Consider the following 25227-nt stretch of genomic DNA (forward strand, 5'->3'; position numbering starts at 1 on the left):
AATCATTTCCGTGATCTCATGAGGTGGGTACAGGCATGCGATTAGGTGAACAACACTTTGCGACACGCTGCGATAACGACCGTCATGGCAGAGCAGATCTTTATGGCAGCCGCCATATCCCTCCCACTTTAGATTTACTTTAAATGTGTTTGATAAGAAATGACATGTTCGTGTTACTAAATACCATAGCTCCTTTTGGAGGGACAGTCCCTCTTTGGGAGCCCTGTCCCTCTGTCCCTCTTTCCTCTTCATTTGTCCCTCTTTCAGGACTTTGTCCCTCTTTCTATGTAAATATATATATTTATCTACTAAAAAATGTGTTTGATTAACTCTAAACTTTGTTCCCATCCTGTAAATTGATATAATACTAATTTGAAATGAACCAGGATAGAAAGGACCTGTGTGGTTTGAATTATAAAACAACATATTTTTCTTATGAAATATTTATGGTATGGGTGACTAGGGGTGTGATGAGGGCGTGATCAGGGGCATGGCTTAAGTGTCCCTCTTTCTCATCTCAAAAAGTTGGGAGGTACGAAATACAGTTACATTGGGGCTGTACTACAGACTGCGAGAGTGAACTGTAGGGCAAGTGTTCCTCTCCAAGAAAAGTACTGACTGGTTGCTACTGGAATATTTCCTCACGAGTCATACAGGCCGGGGTTAAACAGTCACCACTGATGGGACACCTGGCCTCAGGGCTACAGGTTTCCCCTGATGTCTATCAGCCAGGTGTGTATGCAGAGCAGAGTCACATTATACTCACTCCTCATCATCCTTGGCAGTCTGATTCTTCCGCTGCTGTCGGTAGATCATGACGATGGTCGCTACCACGGCTATTCCTACAATGGCGGCAATGATCCCCCCGATGATACCGCCGGTGGCTCCGGCACCAGAATAATTTGGGGTTTCTGCACGGAGGAGGAAAGAGAAAATGGTGAATGGAAATAGTCACATCCAAACTATATTCCTAACCTTTATTTTCACATAATAATATGAAAGAAATGCAATGATGGGAAGGAGTAGGCAGGTTTCAATGATAAAACTATGCGTTTTGCTTATAAATTCTTCGTGGTATACGTGTGTGTGTGTGTGTGTGTGTGTGTGTGTGTGTGTGTGTGTGTGTGTGTGTGTGTGTGTGTGTGTGTGTGAGAGAGTATGAGTGTGTGTGTGTGTGAGTGAGAAAGAGTGAGTGTGTGAGTGAGAAAGAGTGAGTGTGTGTGTGAAAAAGAGTGAGTGTGTGTGTGAAAAAGAGTGAGTGTGTGTGTGAAAAAGAGTGAGTGTGTGTGTGAAAAAGAGTGAGTGTGTGTGTGAAAAAGAGTGAGTGTGTGTGTGAAAAAGAGTGAGTGTGTGTGTGAAAAAGAGTGAGTGTGTGTGTGAAAAAGAGTGAGTGCGTGTGTGAAAAAGAGTGAGTGTGTGTGTGTGTGAGAAAGATTGTGTGTGTGTGTGTGTGTGTGTGTGTGTGTGTGTGTGTGTGTGTGTGTGTGTGTGTGTGTGTGTGTGTGTGTGTGTGTGTGAAAGAGTGTGAGTGTGAGTGAGAAAGAGTGAGTGTGTGTGTGTGTGTTGAGTGAGAAAGAGTGTGAGTGAGTGTGTGAGAAAGAGTGAGTGTGTGTGTGAGAAAGAGTGAGTGGGTGTGTGTGTGTGTTGGGGGGGGCATTGATGTAGTGTATATCAGCCTCACCTGCGTACCTGTTATAAAGTCCCGAGGAGATTTGGGCGCAGGCTAAAGCCGATAAATGGCTCACCCTGCTCCTGCACAAGTCCCGGCGGTGTTAATTACTATTCCCCCTCCAGGCCCCCATGGATAGTGGGTAATGATGTAATTCATCTTCCAGATATTGCTGGCGGCCGAATTACAGTGTTTTTGCAGTGATTTATGCTGTCTTTTGACGGCGCCCAAATTACTCACTGGGCGCAGCTGTAATTCCTATTACAGCCTATGGTGGCGCCGGCTGCACCGAAGTCTCAGACACTGTTTTTTGAGCGATCCGCCCTTACTTTGCCACCGTGGGGGTCTCTGGTTATAATCTAAGGTTATAGACACTATCTGCATGGAGATTATATGTTCTCCTTGTGTTTGTATGCGTTTACTACTAAAAACATACTGGTAAGTTATGTTACACTATAGCAGGGACATCAGACTGTGACGTTAGTGACATTAGTACAGTTTAATCTGAGAAGCAGAAAATGTGAGAATAAAGGGATTTTCTATACTCACACTAGGGTTTAACACTGTCACAACTGTTAAAAAGTAAAAAGGGTATTTATTGTAATAAAAAAATTGGAGGGTCCCTTTAATTGCAACATGGAGAAAGTATAATAGCATCTGTTCAGTTTAATCACTTTATTTCCAAAATATGCCAGGGATCCCTAATCAAGGAGTCATATACCAGGTGACCCATGAAGTCCGGAGATTTTGAAAAAAAATTAATCAAATATAAATTAAAAGAAAAAGAGAAGAGTGGGGTCATTATTATTATTTTTTTAATTACTGGTGGGTAAATATGAAATTTGATAGATAATTATTTCACGTTTACCACTTCAAGCCAGCAGGTGGAGCTGTTGAGCAAAGAATGATAATCCCTAGGTCATTCCTTTCCGGTCTGCCCTAATAAATCAAAAACGTCAGAATGGTTTCTCATCTAATTTCACAGCAGAGCGCAGAGATGTGTCACACTAACACACAGACAGAGAACTACTACTGACGTTTCTGATTTAAAAACCTACAAGGCTTTGTAAACTGTATAAAATGTCTGCATGCCATTCCAAAGATTGCACACCTCTGGGAAAGCAGGTGCTGGATCAATACAAGTAGCATCCACAAATCTTCAAAGAACACTGGATATCAGGAAGCATGCTTTCCTTGTTCAATTACAATATATGACATCATCCGACCACTTTACGTATAATCATTTCAGAGCCACGCATGGTCCCCCTTATCAAAGCACAGGACATGGTACATGCCACGCAGGGTCCCCTTTATCAAAGCACAGGACATGGTACATGCCACACAGGGTCCCCCTTATTAAGGCACAGGACATGGTAAATGCCATGCAAGGTCCCCTTTATCAAGGCAGAGGACATGGTGCATGCCACGCATGGTCCCCCTTATCAAGGCAGAGGACATGGTACATGCCACGCAGGGTCCCATTTATCAAGGCACAGGACATGGTACATGCCACGCAGGGTCCCCTTTATCAAGGCACAGGACATGGTACATGCCATGCAGGGTCCCCTTTATCAAGGCACAGGACATGGTACATGTTACGCAGGGTCCCCCTTATCAAGGCACAGGACATGGTACATGCCACGCAGGGTCCCCATTTATCAAGGCACAGGACATGGTACATGCCACGCAGGGTCCCCATTTATCAAGGCACAGGACATGGTACATGCCACGCAGGGTCCCCTTTATCAAGGCACAGGACATGGTACATGCCACGCAGGGTCCCCCTTATCAAGGCACAGGACATGGTACACGCCACGCAGGGTCCCCTTTATCAAGGCACAGGACATGGTACATGCCACGCAGGGTCCCCCTTATCAAAGCAGAGGACATGGTACATGCCACGCAGGGTCCCATTTATCAAGGCACATGACATGGTACATGCCACGCAGGGTCCCCCTTATCAAGGCAGAGGACATGGTACACGCCACGCAGGGTCCCATTTATCAAGGCACAGGACATGGTACATGCCACGCAGGGTCCCATTTATCAAGGCAGAGGACATGGTACATGCCACGCAGGGTCCCATTTATCAAGGCACAGGACATGGTGCATGCCACGCAGGGTCCCCTTTATTAAGGCACAGGACATGGTGCATGCCACGCAGGGTCCCCTTTATTAAGGCACAGGACATGGTGCATGCCACGCAGGGTCCCCTTTATTAAGGCACAGGACATGGTGCATGCCACGCAGGGTCCCCTTTATTAAGGCACAGGACATGGTGCATGCCACGCAGGGTCCCCTTTATTAAGGCACAGGACATGGTGCATGCCACGCAGGGTCCCCTTTATTAAGGCACAGGACATGGTGCATGCCATGCAGGGTCCCCTTTATTAAGGCACAGGACATGGTGCATGCCACGCAGGGTCCCCTTTATTAAGGCACAGGACATGGTGCATGCCATGCAGGGTCCCCTTTATTAAGGCACAGGACATGGTGCATGCCACGCAGGGTCCCCTTTATTAAGGCACAGGACATGGTGCATGCCATGCAGGGTCCCCTTTATTAAGGCACAGGACATGGTGCATGCCACGCAGGGTCCCCTTTATTAAGGCACAGGACATGGTGCATGCCATGCAGGGTCCCCTTTATTAAGGCACAGGACATGGTGCATGCCACGCAGGGTCCCCTTTATTAAGGCACAGGACATGGTGCATGCCACGCAGGGTCCCCTTTATTAAGGCACAGGACATGGTGCATGCCATGCAGGGTCCCTTTATTAAGGCACAGGACATGGTGCATGCCACGCAGGGTCCCCTTTATGACACATTTACATTTGGGGGACGGCGTCCGGGGGTACATCATGATAACCCACGCCATTATTGCCATGCCCCCGATCAACCACATCAGATAGATTTTTCTGCTTGCTCAATCGATACATTCAACCGATTTCTGCCCAAAATCGGTCAAATCGGCGATCAGGCATGCTTGTTGCAGCACTTTCCTCTGACTAAATAAAATAAATGAATTATTAGATGGTGGATCGGGCCGCATTATCGGTAGATGTATGGCCAGGATTACTTGTAAAACAAAAGATAATCCAAAACTTAAAAACAAAAACAAAAAAAACTGAATAGCTTGTAAACATTCAAAACAAATTAAATTAGAACTGAGCAAAAGCTTTGTTTAGTATTTATTCATTGAAAGTGCAGTTGTAAGAAAGTAGTATAGAGCGGCCTTGCTGTGTGGGTGGCCGGGGTTTACTGATCCTTATCTACAAATATCCCCCTCGGGGATCAGCTAATCCGATGGTCAATTGAAGGGTTTTCACCTTCAGATGAATCTGATGGATTGCATGGTGCAGATCCTCCAATAACTGTCACTAAATGAATCAGTGTCTGCTTAATCCATCCCAGGCCTTTCTCTGCTCCATCCCCCAGCTATACACTATCTGTGCCTGGCTTCCATATCCAGGGAACAGCCCAGAGAAAATAAACACATAAGCTGCCAATACTCCTCTAACCAAAACAAAGGGGACACTAAATGCTGAGAAGACAAATAAACAAAGCAGTTTAGCCATTTAGTATAGTGGCATGAGGGCACAACAGGTCAATGGTCCGCTGTTATCTGATGCTGGATTCTTCCCTCCTGAAAATTGTCCTCTGTAAAACTAAAAGGTGACCATACATTTATCAGCTTGGCAGCCAATCAACCATACGAATCGATAATTATTATCGAATGAGATGAATATCAGTGCCGCCAAGAGCATGTCCGATCGATGATGCAACCAATTTCGAGCTGAGCACGTGGATCGGATATGCTGCAAATTGTTGGGCCGTCGTGGTTGATCGGGTATGTGGCAGATATCGGGACAAGCGATGAAACCTCCAATTCTTTTTCCTCTATTGTCAGTGTACTACACTTTACCAGTCTGCATTCGCCACTGGCTCAAGGCTCCCTCCGTACAAGCACCCCATGTGGTTGCCGGTGTAACGTGGGCGCGTGTATGACATCACACATGCGCCCACGTGTAAGGATGACAACCACGTGGGGCGCGTGGATGGAGGACAGAGTCAGCAACGGACATGGACAGGTAAAGTATATATAGTGCACCAGGCACTGGAGGGGGCACATTTGATATTAGGGGGGCTAGCGAATGTGGTGTCACAAGGCCGATTCCTGATTAATTTCAGCATGTGTATAGGCACTAGGCAGGTGACACATCTCTCTCTAATCAGATTCGATTGTCTGTTGGTCAAATCTGCCCATCATCGCTTTTTCACAGCAAACCATATTTTTTTTAAATATCGTATAACATGGTTTATCAAAAATCTGCTAACGATGTTTCACAACCACCCACGGCAATCGTTTGTTTTCAAACTACTGCCTTTTTGCATCATATCGCTAAGGATCGTTACGATCTCCATTGCCTTTTGCTGTAATTTGCCGCGATTGGGTTAACGATCTTTTACAAGAACGTTCTTTTCCGTTGTCGCCAATGACGCTTGCAGATTCTGCCAGATGGATCAGGGGACGTCGATCCATCTAGGCGTGTGTACATAGATTCAAGCTGAGTAGTTAGACAGTGAAACATTTATTTCAGTGAAAGTGAAACAAATTTCTTCCAGCTTAGCTGTTTCAGGCTACTTGGCCTTCATCAGCACAAAGTACAGTACTGCCACCGACAAGCATTGCAACATACAGTTAGGGCCCGTTTCCACTATTTCTTTGCGGAATCGCTGGCGAATCACTGCAGGCGAAATCGCATGCGGGTGCGATTCCGCATGTGGTTTTTGTTTTTTCGCATGCAATTTCGCATAGGTTAGGGTAAAGCGATTTTAACCATGTCACTGCCTGTGTGAATGAACATGGGTACCTATGCGAAATCGCATGCAAATTCGCGGCAAAAAACGCATGGGGGAAAGAAACACATGCGATTTCCCTATTAAATACATTGCGTGCGATTCGCCTGCATTCCACAAGCGAATTCTGAGGGCTCTGCCGTGCAGAAAAATCCTGCACAGAAAAACGCACAGCAAAACTGACAAGTGGAAACAGTCCCATTCACTTGTATTGGCTGTGCGAATCTGCATGCGGGCAGCGCATGCGGATTGGCGATAGTGGAAACGGGCCCTTATAGTTTTTAGACTGACCCTGACATAAACTGGATCAGTATAAACAGAACATGTGAGCAGAGCACTATGGTGGCTCTTGCTCACAACACTTGCTCACAGTACTAGAGTTCTGTGTTCTCTTGGCCTGGACACTATCTGCATTGCATGAAGATTGTATATTCTCCCCATGTTTTCTCCAGGCACTCCGATTTCCACTCATTCTAAAAGCATTCTGAAAATTAGTCCACCCCTCCCCCCCCCTCCCTTTTCAACTCATCTGAGGGACAGTAAGTGACATAACTAAAGCTGGCCATACACTAAGGGCCCATTCACACTTACATTTTCAAAACGCCGGAGATTTTTGCAGCGTTATGCAGGAGTGATTTTTCAGTGATTTCACGTGGAAAAATCACTGAACACTGCAGCGATTTTGCCGCTATCGCGTTTAGCGCTTCTATAGCACTGAAACGCGATCGCCGGGAAAACGCCTGAAAATGGTGCAGGCGACGCGTTTGCGTTTCGCGTTTTGTGGCGATTAGCGCAAATCGCCCAAGTAAGAACGGGCCCATGGGGTTTCATTACACTAGCGCTAGCTGCAAAAGGCTCTAGTGTGAATGGGCCCTCAAGGTGGCCATATATCTAGTGATGATTGGCAGATTCGACCAAAAGACAGATCTCTCTCTGATCGGAGAGAGATCTGTTGGGCACCATAACCCACAGGCCAATTTCCGATCAATTTCAGTATGAAATAGTTTGTGAAACGCCCTAGTGACGCCGCCTCATAGTCCCCATGGCTGTGTCCCCCCCCCCCCAGTGTAAAATATGCCCCCCAGTATCTCATGCATGAAGACATTACCTGTCTGTGTCCACATACACTCATTACACTTGGTTGCCGGCTTTACCAGCGATTTCAGCAACCTTATCAATCACTGGCGATCGCTGCTATGTAAAGTGTATGGCAGTGCTCACACTTAGCGATTAGCAATTTGCTGAAATCACAAAAACGCTGCGTGCAGCATTTTTTAGCAATATTGGAGCAATTGCATTTCAATGTTATAAAATCGGAAAACACAATCGCTCCGAAATTGCTTTCCTGTACAGTGAAAAATTGCTGTAAAATGGCTTTGCAAAACGCTGGTGATTTTGCTAACGTTTTGCGATTCCCAGAGTGAAGGAAGCCTTAGTGAAAGAATTCCCAAGTCTGAAAAGAATCTTTCCATGAAAACAGCCGCAATGCCTGGCAGGCACTGATAGAATCACAAACAGGCTGATTGACACAGAGAGGAGAGTTCACAGGTGCTGGAAGTGGTGATTACAATGACTTAAACAGGTTTTTCTGTTAACCGGAGTGCCCCTTGCAAGATGAAAGAGACAAGTGACTCATCAATACACTCTTCATTGATCGGCAGAAAGTACAGCCTCTCCTGTGGGGTGGAATGTTTAGAGTATCTCCTGTAAAGTGAAACCGCACTATTGTGAAATGGAACAATCATCTGCAGATAAACAAAGCACTTTACTCTTATGTACATAGTGTAAGCGAAACTATTGCTGCACCTTCCTACAAGGAAATGCTATAGGGTAGATCTGTTGGCTTTAGGCCTCTTTCACAGTGGGACGTTAACCACTTGAGGACCTAGGGCTTTCTACCCCTTAAGGACCGGCCACTTTTTTTCCATTCAGACCACTGCAGCTTTCACGGTTTATTGCTCGCTCATAAAACCTACCACCTAAATGAATTTTGGCTCCTTTTCTTGTCACTAATAAAGCTTTCTTTTGGTGCTATTTGATTGCTCCTGCGATTTTTACTTTTTATTATATTCATCAAAAAAGACATGAATTTTGGCAAAAAAAATATTTTTTTAACTTTCTGTGCTGACATTTTTCAAATAAAGTAAAATTTCTGTATACATGAAGCGCGAAAAATGTGGACAAACATGTTTTTGATAAAAAAAAACCCATTCAGTGTATATTTATTGGTTTGGGTAAAAGTTATAGCGTTTACAAACTATGGTGCAAAAAGTGAATTTTCCCATTTTCAAGCATCTCTGACTTTTCTGACCCCCTGTCATGTTTCATGAGGGGCTAGAATTCCAGGATAGTATAAATACCCCCCAAATGACCCCATTTTTCACTGAGAGGCATAGTGAGTTCATAGAAGATATTATTTTTTGTCACAAGTAAGCGGAAAATGACACTTTGTGAGAAAAAAAAAAAGTTTCCATTTCTTCTAACTTGCGACAAAAAAAAATGAAATCTGCCACGGACTCACCATGCCCCTCTCTGAATACCTTGAAGGGTCTACTTTCCAAAATGGGATCATTTGTGGGGTGTGTTTACTGTCCTGACATTTTGGGGGGTGCTAAATTGTAAGCACCCCTGTAAAGCCTAAAGGTGCTCATTGGACTTTGGGCCCTTTAGCGCAGTTAGGGTGCAAAAAAGTGCCACACATGTGGTATCGCCGTACTCAGGAGAAGTAGTATAATGTGTTTTGTGGTGTATTTTTACACATACCCATGCTGAGTGGGAGAAATATCTCTGTAAATGGACAATTGTGTGTAAAAAAATTAACAAATTGTCATTTACAGAGATATTTCTCCCACCCAGCATGGGTATGTGTAAAAATACACCCCAAAACACATTATACTACTTCTCCTGAGTACGGCAATACCACATGTGTGGCACTTTTTTGCACCCTAACTGCACTAAGGGGCCCAAAGTCCAATGAGTACCTTTAGGATTTCACAGGTCATTTTTGTTTCAAGACTACTCCTCACGGTTTAGGGCCCCTAAAATGCCAGGGCAGTATAGGAACCCCACTAATGACCCCATTTTAGAAAGAAGACACCTCAAGGTATTCCGTTAGGAGTATGGTGAGTTCATAGAAGTTTTTATTTTTTTGTCACAAGTTAGCGGAAATTGATTTTAATAGTTTTTTTTCACAAAGTGTCATTTTCCGCTAACTTGTGACAAAAAATAAAATCTTCTATGAACTCACCATACTCCGTACGGAATACCTTTGGGTGTCTTCTTTCTAGAATGGGGTCATTTGTGGGGTTCCTATACTGCCCTGGCATTTTAGGGGCCCTAAACCGTGAGGAGTAGTCTTGAAACCAAATGTCGCAAAATGACCTGTGAAATCCTAAAGGTACTCATTGGACTTTGGGCCCCTTAGCGTACTTAGGGTGTAAAAAAGTGCCACACATGTGGTACCGCTGTACTCAGGAGAAGTAGTATAATGCGTTTTGGGGTGTATTTTTACACATACCCATGCTAAGTGGGAGAAATATCTCTGTAAATGACAATTGTTTGATTTTTTTACACACAATTGTCCATTTACATAGAAATTTCTCCCACCCAGCATGGGTATGTGTAAAAATACACCCCAAAACACATTATACTACTTTTCCTGAGTACGGCGGTACCACATGTGTGACACTTTTTTGCAGCCTAGGTGCGCTAAGGGGCCCAACGTCCTATTCACAGGTCATTTTGAAGCATTTGTTTTCTAGACTACTCCTCGCGGTTTAGGGCCCCTAAAATGCCAGGGCAGTATAGGAACCCCACAAGTGACCCCATTTTAGAAAGAAGACACCCCAAGGTATTCCGTTAGGTGTATGGCGAGTTCATAGAAGATTTTATTTTTTGTCACAAGTTAGTGAAAAATGACACTTTGTGAAAAAAAACCAATAAAAATTAATTTCCGCTAACTTTTGACAAAAAATAAAATCTTCTATGAACTCGTTATACACCTAACAGAATACCTTGGGGTGTCTTTTTTTTCTAAAATGGGGTCACTTGTGGGGTTCCTATACCGCCCTGGCATTTTACAGGCCCAAAACCGTGAGTAGTCTGGAAACCAAATGTCTCAAAATGACTGTTCAGGGGTATAAGCATCTGCAAATTTTGATGACAGGTGGTCTATGAGGGGGCGAATTTTGTGGAACCGGTCATAAGCAGGGTGGCCTTTTAGATGACAGGTTGTATTGGGCCTGATCTGATGGATAGGAGTGCTAGGGGGGTGACAGGAGGTGATTGATGGGTGTCTCAGGGGGTGGTTAGAGGGGAAAATAGATGCAATCAATGCACTGGGGAGGTGATCGGAAGGGGGTCTGAGGGTTTGGCCGAGTGATCAGGAGCCCACACGGGGCAAATTGGGGCCTGATCTGATGGGTAGGTGTGCTAGGGGGTGACAGGAGGTGATTGATGGGTGTCTCAAGGTGTGATTAGAGGGGGGAATAGATGCAAGCAATGCACTGGCGAGGTGATCAGGGCTGGGGTCTGAGGGCATTCTGAGGGTGTGGGCGGGTGATTGAGTGCCCTAGGGGCAGATAGGGGTCTAATCTGATAGGTAGCAGTGACAGGGGGTGATTGATGGGTAATTAGTGGGTGTTTAGGGTAGAGAATAGATGGAAACACTGCGCTTGGGTGGTGATCTGATGTCGGATCTGCGGGCGATCTATTGGTGTGGGTGGGTGATCAGTTTGCCCGCAAGGGGCAGGTTAGGGGCTGATTGATGGGTGGCAGTGACAGCGGGTGATTGATGGGTGGCAGTGACAGGGGGTGATTGATGGGTGGCAGTGACAGGGGGTGATTGATGGGTGATTGATAGGTGATTGACAGGTAATCAGTGGGTTATTACAGGGGAGAACAGATGTAAATATTGCACTGGCGAATTGATAAGGGGGGGTCTGAGGGCAATCTGAGCGTGTAGGCGGGCGATTGGGTGCCCGCAAGGGGCAGATTAGGGTCTAATCTGATGGGTAACAGTGACAGGTGGTGATAGGGGGTGATTGATGGGTGATTGATGGGTAATTAGTGGGTGTTTAGAGGAGAGAATAGATGGAAACACTGCGCTTGGGTGGTGATCTGATGTCGGATCTGCGGGCGATCTATTGGTGTGGGTGGGTGATCAGTTTGCCCGCAAGGGGCAGGTTAGGGGCTGATTGTTGGGTGGCAGTGACAGGGGGTGATTGATGGGTGATAGGTGATTGGCAGGTGATTGACAGGTGATCAGTGGGTTATTACAGGGAAGGACAGATGTAAATATTGCACTGGCGAATTGATAAGGGGGGGTCTGAGGGCAATCTGAGCGTGTAGGCGGGTGATTGGGTGCCCGCAAGGGGCAGATTAGGGTCTGATCTGATAGGTAACAGTGACAGGTGGTGATAGGGAGTGATTGATGGGTGATTGATGGGTAATTAGTGGGTGTTTAGAGGAGAGAATAGATGTAAACGCTGCGCTTGGGTGGTGATCTGATGTCGGATCTGCGGGCGATCTATTGGTGTGGGTGGGTGATCAGATTGCCCGCAAGGGGCAGGTTAGGGGCTGATTGTTGGGTGGCAGTGACAGGGGGTGATTGATGGGTGATAGGTGATTGGCAGGTGATTGACAGGTGATCAGTGGGTTATTACAGGGAAGGACAGATGTAATTAATGCACTGGCGAATTGATAAGGGGGGGGGGGGTCTGAGGGCAATCTGAGCGTGTGGGCGGGTGATTGGGTGCCCGCAAGGGGCAGATTAGGGTCTGATCTGATAGGTAACAGTGACAGGTGGTGATAGGGGGTGGTTGATGGGTGATTGATGGGTAATTAGTGGGTGTTTAGAGAAGATAACAGATGTAAACGATACATTTGGGAGGTAATCTGACGGCGGGTTTGCGGGCGATCTAATGGTGTGGGTGGGTGATCAGATTGCCCGCAAGGGGCAGGTTAGGGGCTGATTGATGGGTGGCAGTGACAGGGGGTGATTGATGGGTGATAGGTGATTGGCAGGTGATTGACAGGTGATCAGTGGGTTATTACAGGGAAGAACAGATGTAATTAATGCACTGGTGAATTGATAAGGGGGGGTCAGAGGGCAATCTGAGCGTGTGGGCGGGTGATTGGGTGCCCGCAAGGGGCAGATTAGGGTCTGATCTGATAGGTAAAAGTGACAGGTGGTGATAGGGGGTGATTGATGGGTGATTGATGGGTAATTAGTGGGTGTTTAGAGGAGAGAATAGATGTAAACAATGGATTTGGGAGGTGATCTGATGTCGGATCTGTGGGCGATCTATTGGTGTGGGGGGGTGATCAGATTGCCCGCAAGGGGCAGGTTAGGGGCTGATTGATGGGTGGCAGTGACAGGGGGTGATTGACGGGTGATTGACGGGTGATTGACAGGTGATTGACAGGTGATCAGGGGGATAGATGCATACAGTAAACAGGGGGGGGTGGTCTGGGGGGGGGGGGTCTGGGGAGAATCTGAGGGGTGGGGGGTGATCAGGAGGGGGCAGGGAGCAGGGGGGGGATAAAAAAAAAATAGCGTTGACAGATAGTGACAGGGAGTGATTGATGGGTGATTAGGGGGGTGATTGGGTGCAAACAGGGGTCTGGGGGGTGGGCGGGGGGGGTCTGATGGGTGCTGTGGGCGATCTGGGGCGGGGGGGGAGAAATCAGTGTGCTTGGGTGCAGACTAGGGTGGCTGCAGCCTGCCCTGGTGATCCCTCGGACACTGGGACCACCAGGGCAGGAGGCAGCCTGTATAATACACTTTGTAAACATTACAAAGTGTATTATACACTTTGTATGCGGCGATCGCGGGGTTAACATCCCGCCGGCGCTTCCGTATAGCCGGCGGGATGTTGCGGCGAGCGAGCGGTGACAGGCGCCGGCGGAGGATCGCGTCACGGATGATGCGATCGCTCCGCCCATGCCCTTAAATGGACCGCCGCCTCTGTGGGTGAGCCGGTCCTTAAGGGCTCCACTTCCCGGCCGCCTCTGTGCGTTAGGCGGTCGGGAAGTGGTTAAAGTCGCACCACACGTTATAAAAATTTATAACACAGACTAACGCACAGCAATACAAAGTCTGTGCGACATTCACAGTGCACATGTTGCGTTGTGTGTAACGTGTAGCAATATTTAGAAAGTGCTGCATGCTGTGCGTTTAGCAATACATTTGCTGCGTTGTGTGTGTTGCACATGCTGGTTTTTTTTGTTTTTCTTCAAATGTAACGCATGCGCTGTTTTCGTTCCATTAGTATGCAACGAAAACGGCGCACCAAGAGACACAACGCAGTGCAAAATAACGTCCAATTTCATAACCTACATGCGCTGCGTTAGGGGGAAGGTTGTGCGACTTTAACGTTGCATCAAACGTACCGTCCCACTGCGAAAGAGGCCTCAATGATACTACCAGATACTGTGTGCATAAAGAGGGGAAAGAAAGCCATGAAGGCCTGTGTATAAGGGCTACACAGGAGATCATAATCACTGGAGGTCATGAGGTTTGCCTCCTTGCAGCTGCCTCATTTAAAAATCAGCCTTTCAAATAAAATAAAAATGTAAACTCTTAGGAGCCTGAAGCCTAAATAAAAACAAAAAAACAGATACTCACCTAAGGAGAGGGAAGGCTCTGGTTGCTATAGAGCCTTCCGTTCCTCCTACGGTGCCCGCGTTCCACCGATGGCTCCCCCGTTAGCAGTCTCCAACTGATGGGTCGGAGATTGCTCACTTCCGCCGCTGTGGGAGGCTTCAGCAATTTTCGGGAGCCCGAGTGCTCACAAAGACAGCCACTCTGTACTGAGCATGCGCAAGAATGCGTGCTCTATCAGCAGGGCCGGCCTTAGGTTTCACAGCGCCCTGAGCAGAACCAGATTTTGGTGCCACCCCCCCCCCCCCCGCCAAATTCATCCTCTTCGCGTGTGAGCGCACCACACACATACACTAATGGGGGAGGGGATCTGCTGCCTAAATACACTAAAAGGGGATCTGCGACTGTAAGACTAGTAGCCTAAGCCTATATACACTAAAGGGGGGGATCTGCCTACAGTAAAGGTTAGATAGGTAGCTGCCCCCAGTATAGATTAGATAGGTAGCTGCCCCCAGTATAGGTTAGATAGGTAGCTGCCCCCAGTATAGGTTAGATAGGTAGCTGCCCCCAGTATAGGTTAGATAGGTAGCTGCCCCCCAGTATAGTTTAGATAGGTAGCTGCCCCCAGTATAGATTAGATAGGTAGCTGCCCCCAGTATAGATTAGATAGGTAGCTGCCCCCAGTATAGATTAGATAGGTAGCTGCCCCCCCAGTATAGGTTAGATAGGTAGCTGCCCCCCCAGTATAGGTTAGATAGGTAGGTTCCCCCAGTATAGTATAGATAGGTAGCTGCCCCCAGTATAGGTTAGATAGGTAGCTGCCCCCAGTATAGGTTAGATAGGTGGCTGCCCCCAGTATAGGTTAGATAGGTAGCTGCCCCCAGTATAGGTTAGATAGGTAGCTGCCCCCAGTATAGGTTAGATAGGTAGCTGCCCCCAGTATAGGTTAGATAGGTAGCTGCCCCCAGTATAGGTTAGATAGGTAGCTGCCCCCAGTATAGGTTAGATAGGTAGCTGCCCCCAGTATAGGTTAGATAGGTAGCTGCCCCCCCCCCCAGTATAGGTTAGATAGGTAGGTGCCCCCAGTATAGGTTAGATAGGTAGGTGCCCCCAGTATAGATTAGATAGGTAGCTGCCCCCCCCCCCCAGTATAGGTTAGATAGGTAGCTGCCCCCAGTATAGGTTAGATAGGTAGCTGCCCCCCAGTATAGATTAGATAGGTAGCTGCCCCCCCCCCCAGTATAGGCTAGATAGGTAGGTGCCCCCAGTATAGATTAGATAGGTAGCTGCCCCCCCCAGTATAGGCTAGATAGGTAGGTGCCCCCAGTATAGATTAGGTAGGTAGGTAGGTGCCCCCCCCCTCCCCTCATACTGGAGGGGGAGCCGCGGGGAGGGCAGCCCGACCTCTCCCTCCCTTCCTCTCCGGGCCACCCTCCGTGCTCCCCCCTCCGATGCAGACTGCAGCAGAGCCAGAGAGAACAACTCACCTCCCTGGTTCCGATCGCCGGCGCCTCTCACGGTTAAGCAGGAAGTTTAGTGTGCATCAGTGACAGTGTACAAGAGGAGACCAGCGGCAAGTGAGAGGCACCGGCGATCGGAACCAGGGAGGTGAGTTGTTCTCACTGCTGCAGTCTGCACTCTGCAGGGGGGAGCACGGAGAGCGCCCGGAGAGGAGGGAGGGAGAGGACGGGCTGCTCTCCCCGCGGCTCCCCCCTCCATCACGGTGGCATCATGCATGTTTGCCCCTTATCACCCCCAGCAGCGGCACGGGGGGGGGGGGGGGGGGCAGAGCGAGACGGACACAGCCGGGGCACAGTTGCCAGCTTCCAAATTAAAACACATGCGGCCAGGCGGCAGGAGCGCCCCCTGGAAGCCGGCGCCCTGAGCGATCGCACAGGTCGCTCAGGTCAAAGGCCGGCCCTGTCTATCAGATGCAAAAGTGGTAGGGCCCATTTCCACTACTGCGGAAATGGGACCGAATCCGCAGTTTCCCCGCAAGCAAATCATGCGGGGAAAGTCTGCCATAGGGAATAATGCTGTTGCCATCCGAATTGCTTGCCTTAGTGATTTGGCTGACATTGCAGCATTTCTTCGAGGGGATGGCAGCGAATCCATGCACGGCTTCCGGGATTTGCATGTGTTTCGCGTAGCAAGGAAGTGCTGGACGCACACCGGCCAGTGGTAACTGGCCCGTAGTGTGGACTAGGTGATGGCCAATGCAACGGACACGGTGTTCTCTGCACAGGATATGCTGTGAACACATCGTTGCACATCTGTCATTAGAGCCTGGAGTAAACCTGGGCGGCATAAAGTAAACATACAATGATACAGCACTAGAGACCCAGGCTCATTCCCAGACAGGACACTCTTGTAGGCTCTCCCCAGGTTTGTGTGGATTTCTTGTGGTCACACCAGTCTGCTTCCATATCATTTTTTCTATATTTCTCGTTATTATTATTTAGTACTTATATATATCGCCAACATCTTCCACAGCGCTGTACAGAGTACAGTCTTGTCACTTTACTGTCCCCCAGAGGGGCTCACAATCTAATCCCTACCATAGTCATATGTCTATGTACTGTATGTATCGTAGTCTAGAGCCAATTCGCACGGGTTTCTGCTTCCAGCAGCATCCCGTTCGGCGGTGTCTCATTTGGCGGAGTTCCGTCGCGATCTAAAATTTTCATCCCAGCAGGGGGACAGGAAGACGCGGCGGTAATCGCCATGAACGGGAAAATCAGGATTGTAACGCTGCATTCGCACAAATGCCAGTAAACGATACATGCTGCCCGACACCAACGTTCCCATTCACTTGAATAGGAGCGTTTAACAAGGAGTCCTGGTAAACGCCCACCAAGTGTCTGTGTGAACCGGCCATTAGTGGGAAGCCAGTTTATATCTGTATGTTTTTGGGATGTGGAAGGAAGCCCACGCAGACACGGGGAGAACATACAAACTCCATGCAGATAGTGACCTGGCTGGGATTCGAACCGGGGTCCCAGTGCTGCAAGGCGGGAGCGCTAACCACTACAACACCGTGCTGCTCAAAAAGTTATTAGATGGAAAATGTCAGTGCTATATAAATGTATAATCAAGACCACATTTATACATTTTGTACCCCTAGGCCAGCTATGTTGTTGCTCCCCTTTTATCTGTAGCAGAGCCCCTCCCATTCCATGTGCCGCTCCCTCTTCCATGTATATCATCCATGTACTGCAGCCCCTCCCATTCCATGTGCCGCCCCCTCTTCCATGTATATCATCCATGTACTGCAGCCCCTCCTATTCCATGTGCAGCCCCCTCTTCCATGTGTATCATCCATGTACTGCAGCCCCTCCCATTCCATGTGCCGCCCCCTCTTCCATGTGTATTATCCATCTACTGCACCCTCTTTCTTTCATGAGCAGCTCCCTCTTCCATGTGTATTATCCATGTACTGCAGCCCCTCCCATTCCATGTGCAGCCCCCTCTTCCATGTGTATCATCCATGTACAGCAGCCCCTCCCATTCCATGTGCAGCCCCCTCTTCCATGTGTATCATCCATGTACAGCAGCCCCTCCCATTCCATGTGCAGCCCCCTCTTCCATATGTATCATCCATGTACTGCAGTCCCTCCCATTCCATGTGCCGCCCCCTCTTCCATGTGTATCATCCATGTACAGCAGCCCCTCCCATTCCATGTGCAGCCCCCTCTTCCATGTGTATCATCCATGTACAGCAGCCCCTCCCATTCCATGTGCAGCCCCCTCTTCCATGTGTATCATCCATGTACAGCAGCCCCTCCCATTCCATGTGCAGCCCCCTCTTCCATGTGTTTCATCCATGTACTGCACCCTCTTTCTTTCATGAGCAGCTCCCTAGTTCATCAGCTTCCCTTTTTTCATGTGTTGCCCCCATTTCCAGCCTCCTCTTTCACATGTAGCAGCTCCTGCAGCCGCCCAAGGCCCGGGTCTTTGTGGCCTTTTCAGAAATCTGGCCCTGATGATAATAATAATAGCAATAAAGTACTTTATCAGCGATATGACAATGATTTGCTCCGCAGCTTCCCCCTGAAGAGGCACTAGCGTTGCTAAGTGTCACAAGAAGTCCCCTGTTGACCCTTTAATATGACGGATGGCTTCTGTGACCATCAGGGAAATTAGATCTCCACTATAAAGTGCTGGAAGTGGTGCCATGCCGCTCTCTCCGCAGGTATCCAGTGATTCTGTACTTTACTTTTCCTGCGCTCAGTTTATACCGCCGAAGTTAACTTCAGGGTCATTTAAGGATGGTAAGGAGAGGATGCGAAGGAAGATTTATCTTCTGCTCGTATGCTCTGTACCCCAAAGGGAGTGATCTGTACTCCTAAGGCAGTGTTATTGTTCTGGTCGGAAGAAGCGGAATGTGAATTTCCTGTCAAATTGAGAGAATCATAACTGGCACTGAGGTGCGGTGGAAAGGTAGTTCACATGGCTGGAGACTGCGCCGATCGGTATCTGATCATTCTCGGGGTGCTGTGAGCTGCAATGCCGCCCAGGGGATGTACAGAGAGGGAGGTAAATGAATTAACGTTATTCAAGAGCGGGACATGTGCTGGCAGTACGTCAATTAAGCGATCTTCTCCAATGCAACTTTGCCCCCGTTTAAAGTAAATGTGAAGGGAAGGGATAGTGCCCAAAAGGGATACTTAAAGGGAACCTGAAGCGAGGAAAATTATTTAAAATAAACACATGACGTAGCTGCAAATGAATGTTACATACTAACCTCACCGTCCGTTGCTTTCAGAAGCTCACCATTTTCTTCTTACAGTGATCCCTTCCAGTTCTGACAACATTTTGTCAGAACTGAAATATACCAGTTGCTGACAGTTATATATCAGCAGCTGTCAGTTATAACTGAATGTGCAAGGTAATGTCCATGTTTCCCTATGGCTCAAGTGGGCGATATTACAGTTTAACAGTGTGCTGACCAGGAAGCTGTTATGGGGTAATGGCCATTTTTAAAATGGAGGACAGAGAAATCCATTGATCACAATGGACAAATAGGACACAGGAGAGGAGAAAGAGATTGAGTAGTAGACTACACAGGAGGTAAGTATGACCTGTGTATGGTTATTTTGACTTTTTATTTTCAGTTCACGTTCTCTTTAAAGGGGCATTATGGCGAAAAAAATTTAAAATTTAAAATATGAGCAAACATATACAAATAAGAAGTACGTTTTTTTCCAGAATAAAATAAGCCATACATTACTTTTCTCCTATGTTGCTGTAGGTAGTAGAAATCTGACAGAAGCGACAGGTTTTGGACTAGTCTATATCATCATGGGGGATTCTAAGAGATTTATTTATTTTCAAAAGCACTTCGTGAATGGCATTTGCTCTGTCCAACTGCCAAAAAAACTGTAGCGAGCAGGGAAGCTCGCCAGCATCATTTTTTAAATCCTTTTTTAGGGAATATCCTTATAAAGAATAAACGTTTTGCTGAGAATCCCCTATGGAGAGATGAATTAGTCCAAAACCTGTCGCTTCTGTCAGATTTCTACTACCTACTGTAAGTGACAGCAACATAGGAGAAAAGTAATTTATGCCTCATTTTACTCTGGAAAACGTACTTCTAATTTGTCAGTTTGCACACATTTTAAATTTTACAATTTTCACCATAGTGCCCCTTTAAAGAGGAACTGTAACCCAGTATTGAAGTTCATCCCAATTAGTGGCCGATACCCCCTTTCCTACGAGAAATCTTTACCTTTTCTCAAATAGATCATCTTAGGGCTGGTTCAGAAGAACACTGAACCTGCATTAAACAAAGATCACAGTGATCGTCATTTAAGAGCTGTCCATTCAAATAAAAGGACAGCCATCAGTACGAACGTTTACCGTGGTTTGTGCAAACATCGCGCTCGATCCAGTCATCTCATTACCTCCTGGATGCTATATGTGGGAAGATCTAAGTTATATGTAGCGTCCAGGATCAACGAACTGCAACGCTTCTGTGTCTCCAGACTCTTCTCTGCTAATCTGCAGAGAAGCGTTTAACATCGGTTAAACATGACGTGCCCTAGCAAGGGCCCATTCACAATGGAGATCGCAAAACAATAGAGTTTTGCAACGGGGATTTTTTTGTTCATTTTTTATTGGACATTTTCATGATTTCTGAGCGTTCGCGAATTGCTTTTTTTTTTTTTTTTTTTTTACATTTCAATTGTGATCTCTCTTAAATCACAAAAAGCACTATATGCACCGTATTTGCGTTTACCGCAAACACTGAGATGTATGTTTGATAACCAGAGCAGTCAGACTGGTTCTCATCCCTAACAGCTGAGACATCAAGCAGCAGCTATTGTTGCCACGCCAAGTTCAGGCCATTTTCCAGGGAGATCAGAGCACATTGTATGCGGACAGTTTCATGTAAACAGAGTGACTCATGCTCTGTCACTAACGTCATTTCCCTCCATTGTTGGTTATTTTCTGTGAGAAGATAACTGTCAGCTCATCTGCCACCAATCTGAGGCTAGCTCCTTCCTTGGAATTCACAGAGCTTGTGTACAATTATAGAGGCACTGCACTTAAATAGCAATGAATAAAATTGCTTATTTTTTACAATATTCGTTCATAAATTAGGTTATATACTCACGTATAAGCCTAATTTTTCAGCACAAAAAATGTGATGAAAGTTACCCCCTTGGTTTATATGCGAGTCAGTGGAGCAGAATGGATGGTGGAGCAGGTTTGGTTACTGGCAGAGGGGTGTAAGGATTGTGCACTAGGAATCCTACTCGTCAGCTGGCTCCCTGCTGTGTCCGTGCCCTCCATCCCCGCAACATGGTGTGCAGAGTGCGCTGCTCATGACTACCTGTCTCCCCTGGCTTGTGGAGCGGAGAGTGCAAGCAACGTGTCAGCGGTGCAATGATTGGAGATTCTTCCTGTGTGGCAATCGCTATGTGTCATATCTATGATGCCATCTAGTGGCATCTTGAGACACAGCTGTTTCATCCTTGGGGCACATATGGCTATGGGGAATGGTAATGACTTGCACTGGGGGCACATCTGGCAACTGTGGAGGAGGTTTATACTGGTGAGGGGGCTTATACGCGAGTCAATCATGGTTTCCTGGTTTCTGAGGGAAAAGTGAGTACCTTGGCTTATATGCGGGTCGGCTTATATAATAGTATATATGGTATGTAGTCAGTATTCACCCATTCTAAAATCTTTCCATTACCTCTATACTATTGGTCCAGCCGCTCTGTGTCATAGGGGGGCGTTTTTATTGCCATGGTTACACCTGTACACACATGGCTGTACAGGGGGCGGAAGTGACAGACGGACTGGCCCCTGGCACATACATTTACAGCCACTGCACATCCAACATATGGATCGACCAGGAGATACACTTGGCCGGATAACTGTGTCTGATGGCTGTGTGCTTTGCCATTGGGCTTATCACGTATACGAGGGCTTGCCTCCTTTACACTTTTGGAAGAGTTAATTAGGAGGGAGTGGCTATCCTCCCTCCACCCATCGGGTGTGGTTCATTTCCTGCCAGACTAGGTATTTAATCAGTGGCTTGCCAGCATACAGGTAGCTTTGACTTAAGCTATTGGGGGGGTTTTACTGGGGGTTTTTTGTATATATTGTGTATAGCATTGTGTATATATTGTATAGCACCTTCTGAGGAAGCCTGTTAGGGTGAAATATGTTCATATTAGGGTGATCCACTTTTGTACAGCACTATGCACTTTTGACCCTCCGTTTACTCCCCCCATTGGGGATCAGCAGTGCCGGCAGTACGCTGGGTATCCCACTGGCCATTTTCGATACACAGTTGGCCATTGGTGGTATCCCGTATCGTGCACTGCTACATCCAGTGTGTGAGCACCAACCATTTACGAGCTAGCTACACCCCGGCATTTTTTAACCGGGGGGGATCAGCAAAGACCCTCTGTATTGGCATGGGTGCGACCCTGTTACGCCATTAGGGTAACACACTATATGGGCCCCGCATCTTTGGGTGGCCCATTCGATAGCACCATTTGGTGTTTTTACTCTGGAGTTTATTTCACCTCCTATTTATACCCATAGGGTTTGTCTTTCTAGACATAGTGTGTGTCCAATTTACCCTGGTAACCATTCGGATAGTGTGCATTACCTTCCCTCATCCAGATTTACATTGTAAAATTTATAACAGGTGGTAATATCTTTACTGCTGACAGGTGCACCATTGAGGAATGTTTGTGTATTCCAAACCCAGCCAGGGCCAGCGCTACTATAAAGGCAAAGGGGGCAATTGCCCAAGGGCTCCAGTACTGCAGGGCCACAGGTCTGACTTGTCACCGCTAGGGTCCCTGCACGGATTTGTCAGAATAGCAACTCACCTATCCTGAGTTGTTATTCTGACACTGCCCCAGCGCTGCTCCATTTATGCTCCCTGTCTTCATCCTTGCTGGCTGCCTTTTCTCAATGACAAGTCATCTCAATGACAAGTCATTATGCAATACCAAGCACAGAGTCACGTAGAATGGGCAGCCAGCGGGGGATGAAGACAGGGAGCATGGATGGAACAGCGCACTGGGACAGGCAAGTTGCTATTCTGACAAAAACAGTGCAGGGGCCCTGGGGGACACAGTGAAACTGAAGTGGGAGATCTCGAGTGACAGAGTGTAATGAATAGCAGAGATGCCGCCGCAGGGGCAAGCGGCATGGCGGCTATTTCCGCATTCCAGCCGGTGGCCTCTGCCGCGCAGCAACATGATGCTGGTTCACCTGGTCCTTCTAGTGCACACAGATGGAGAGCTACGCACGCGCCAGGCAACAGGACCTTTATGCTAATAGAAGGGGAGTCAGCTGATCATGCTGATCAGCTGACTCCAGATATGCTCCGGATTAGCTGAGTGGCTGGGGCGGTGCTGTGGAGCGCTTTTGGTATATATAGGACTTGCCTGTCAGTTGCAGGTTGTCTGCTGTTGCGAACATTTACGTGTGAGCGCTCAGACCTGAGTCAGATCCCACAGTGTGTTAGAACCAGCCGGAGCTGGGAATTCACACTGAGTCAGATTCCGTTGATCGCTTTAAAGTACTATTGCCTTGTTACTGTTTTTGTGTTAGACTAGTTCCCAGGTGTTGAGACCAAGGACCTCACACCTAGATTAGGATTGATATACTACCATTAACTGTTATGATCTTTGGCTTTCCTGACTACTCTCCTGTCCTCTGATTCGGTACTTTCGCCCATCTGATTAAACGTTGCCGACATTGCCTGTACCTGGACACCTGCTCCTCAGGAAGTCACTCTTGCAGCACAGTCAGTGGTCCCTGCTCCTCAGGTGTCCACTGGCTGCAGTACAGTCTGATTCCCTGCTCCTCAGGGAATCCTTGGCTGCAGTAGTGTCTGTATCTCCCGCTTCTCGGGAGATAACTTCTCCAATTACTGTTGCACCAAACACATTATCACTTTGGGTGTACTGTGTCTAGCTATACTAGTATTATTGGTGATTCTGCAGATCACCACATAATCAGGTATAGCATCTGTATTATTGGTGATACTGCAGATCACCAATAATCAGAGAAAATCTGTGTTGCTGACACCAATCGTTACAGAGATTGGGGAGATGTCGCTAGGTTAGAATGTAGCTTTAGTTCCTTTCTGACTGTGTTATGTGGGTGATAATGGGATTGGGGAAGTGGGTACAGCTGTACTGTTATCTCAGGTATGAGATGTGCAATGCACAAAACTTTGCACATTGCTAACTAATGAAAACTTATGATTACATGCATTACAAACTGCAAGGCTGAGACAGAGCTTTGAAGAGAAAATGATCCTAACATACAATTAATGTCCACTGAACCAGGAAGAACAATAAAGTTTTATTGTCCTGGTAGAAGGACACAGATGAAAAGTGAAATATGATTGGTTGCCACTGGCTACTGCACTTTACAATCCGCCGTTGTTCTACAAGCCACTGATCTAAGCAAAATCCATGCCTGCTGAAATGCTAAGCATGCTTTTTTTATAGGGTTAATGCTGCCATAGACTTTTCTTTCCTTTGAACATTGCTATTAGGTGTCCCTCCCGGAAGAATGACTGTTGCATACTCAGCCAAGGAGTTGATTGATCTCCTACCAGGTAGCCAGTGCCACTAATTCCTTCTTTGGCAGAGCGATGCTTTATTGATGTGTGCAGATCATTGGCTCATTCACCTCTCATGAGATCTGCACAGAATTATTCACTTTCTCTAACTGCAAAATATGACATTTTTTTTCTAGCCACACATTAAAGAGGAACTGTAACCCAGGATTGAACTTTATTCCAATCAGTGGCGGATACCCCTTTCCCATGAGAAATCTTTCTCTTCTCTTGAATAGATCATCAGGGGGATCTGTATGACTGATATTGTGGTGAAACCCCTCCCACAGTGTGATGTCAGGACCATGGTCTTGACAGTTTCCTGTCTGTGAACAGTGTTGCATTGTGGGAAATAACAGCGGTTTCCAACTGCCAAGCACCCAGTATCTCCCTCTGTGGTCAGCATCTTCTGCGTCTGTGCAGAATGCTCCCGAGCCACGGGACACTGCTTGGGAGCGGAGCTGTGCTGAGGGACAGATAGGCTGCCAGGACCTGGAGGAAGCCCCAGGTAAGTGGATCTTTTTTTCTCGTCTTTTTTTACCCTGGATGTGTCTTTCAAAGGAGGAACCGTAACCAAGGATTGAACTTCATCACAATCAGTAGCTGATACCCCCTTTCCCATGAGAAATCTTTTCCTTTTCTCAAATAGATCATCAGGGAGATCTGTATAGCAGATATTGTGGTGAAACACCTCCCACGGTGTGATGTCAGTACCGAGGTCCTGACATCACACTGTGGGAGCCTTGTTGCATTGTGGGAAATAATGGTTCTTTCCAACTGCCAAGAAACCAGTATCTCACTCTGTGCATATGTATATCTATTAAAAAAAAACATTTTAGCCTATCACATTGTTAGGGGGTGTGGTTATAGATAATGGCAGCTGGTGCTGTCTGGGTTTTTTTTCCATGTCTGCCAGTAGTAAAGATGATTATGTGCAGGCTCATTGTAGATCAAACAAAATGAACAAATTACATGGCGAATAACAATCATTTCT

The 25227-nt window shown here is 47.1% G+C and overlaps 2 protein-coding genes across 2 annotated transcripts in view; both read right to left on the minus strand.

Annotated features, from left to right (window-relative positions):
• Positions 1-25227, minus strand: part of LOC137522889 (apolipoprotein C-II-like) — a 596236-nt gene that overhangs the window by 407408 nt on the left and 163601 nt on the right. The gene's annotated exons all lie outside the window — the stretch shown is intronic.
• The window catches only part of NECTIN2 (nectin cell adhesion molecule 2), a 170002-nt gene that overhangs the window by 19241 nt on the left and 125534 nt on the right, over positions 1-25227 (minus strand). Inside the window, exon 6 of the mRNA XM_068241425.1 lies at positions 767-911. Coding sequence (XP_068097526.1) covers positions 767-911 — 145 coding nt within the window. The remainder of the gene's footprint in view (positions 1-766; positions 912-25227) is intronic.

Source organism: Hyperolius riggenbachi, chromosome 6 (assembly GCF_040937935.1).
Source record: "Hyperolius riggenbachi isolate aHypRig1 chromosome 6, aHypRig1.pri, whole genome shotgun sequence".
Classification (NCBI taxonomy): Eukaryota; Metazoa; Chordata; class Amphibia; order Anura; family Hyperoliidae; genus Hyperolius; species Hyperolius riggenbachi.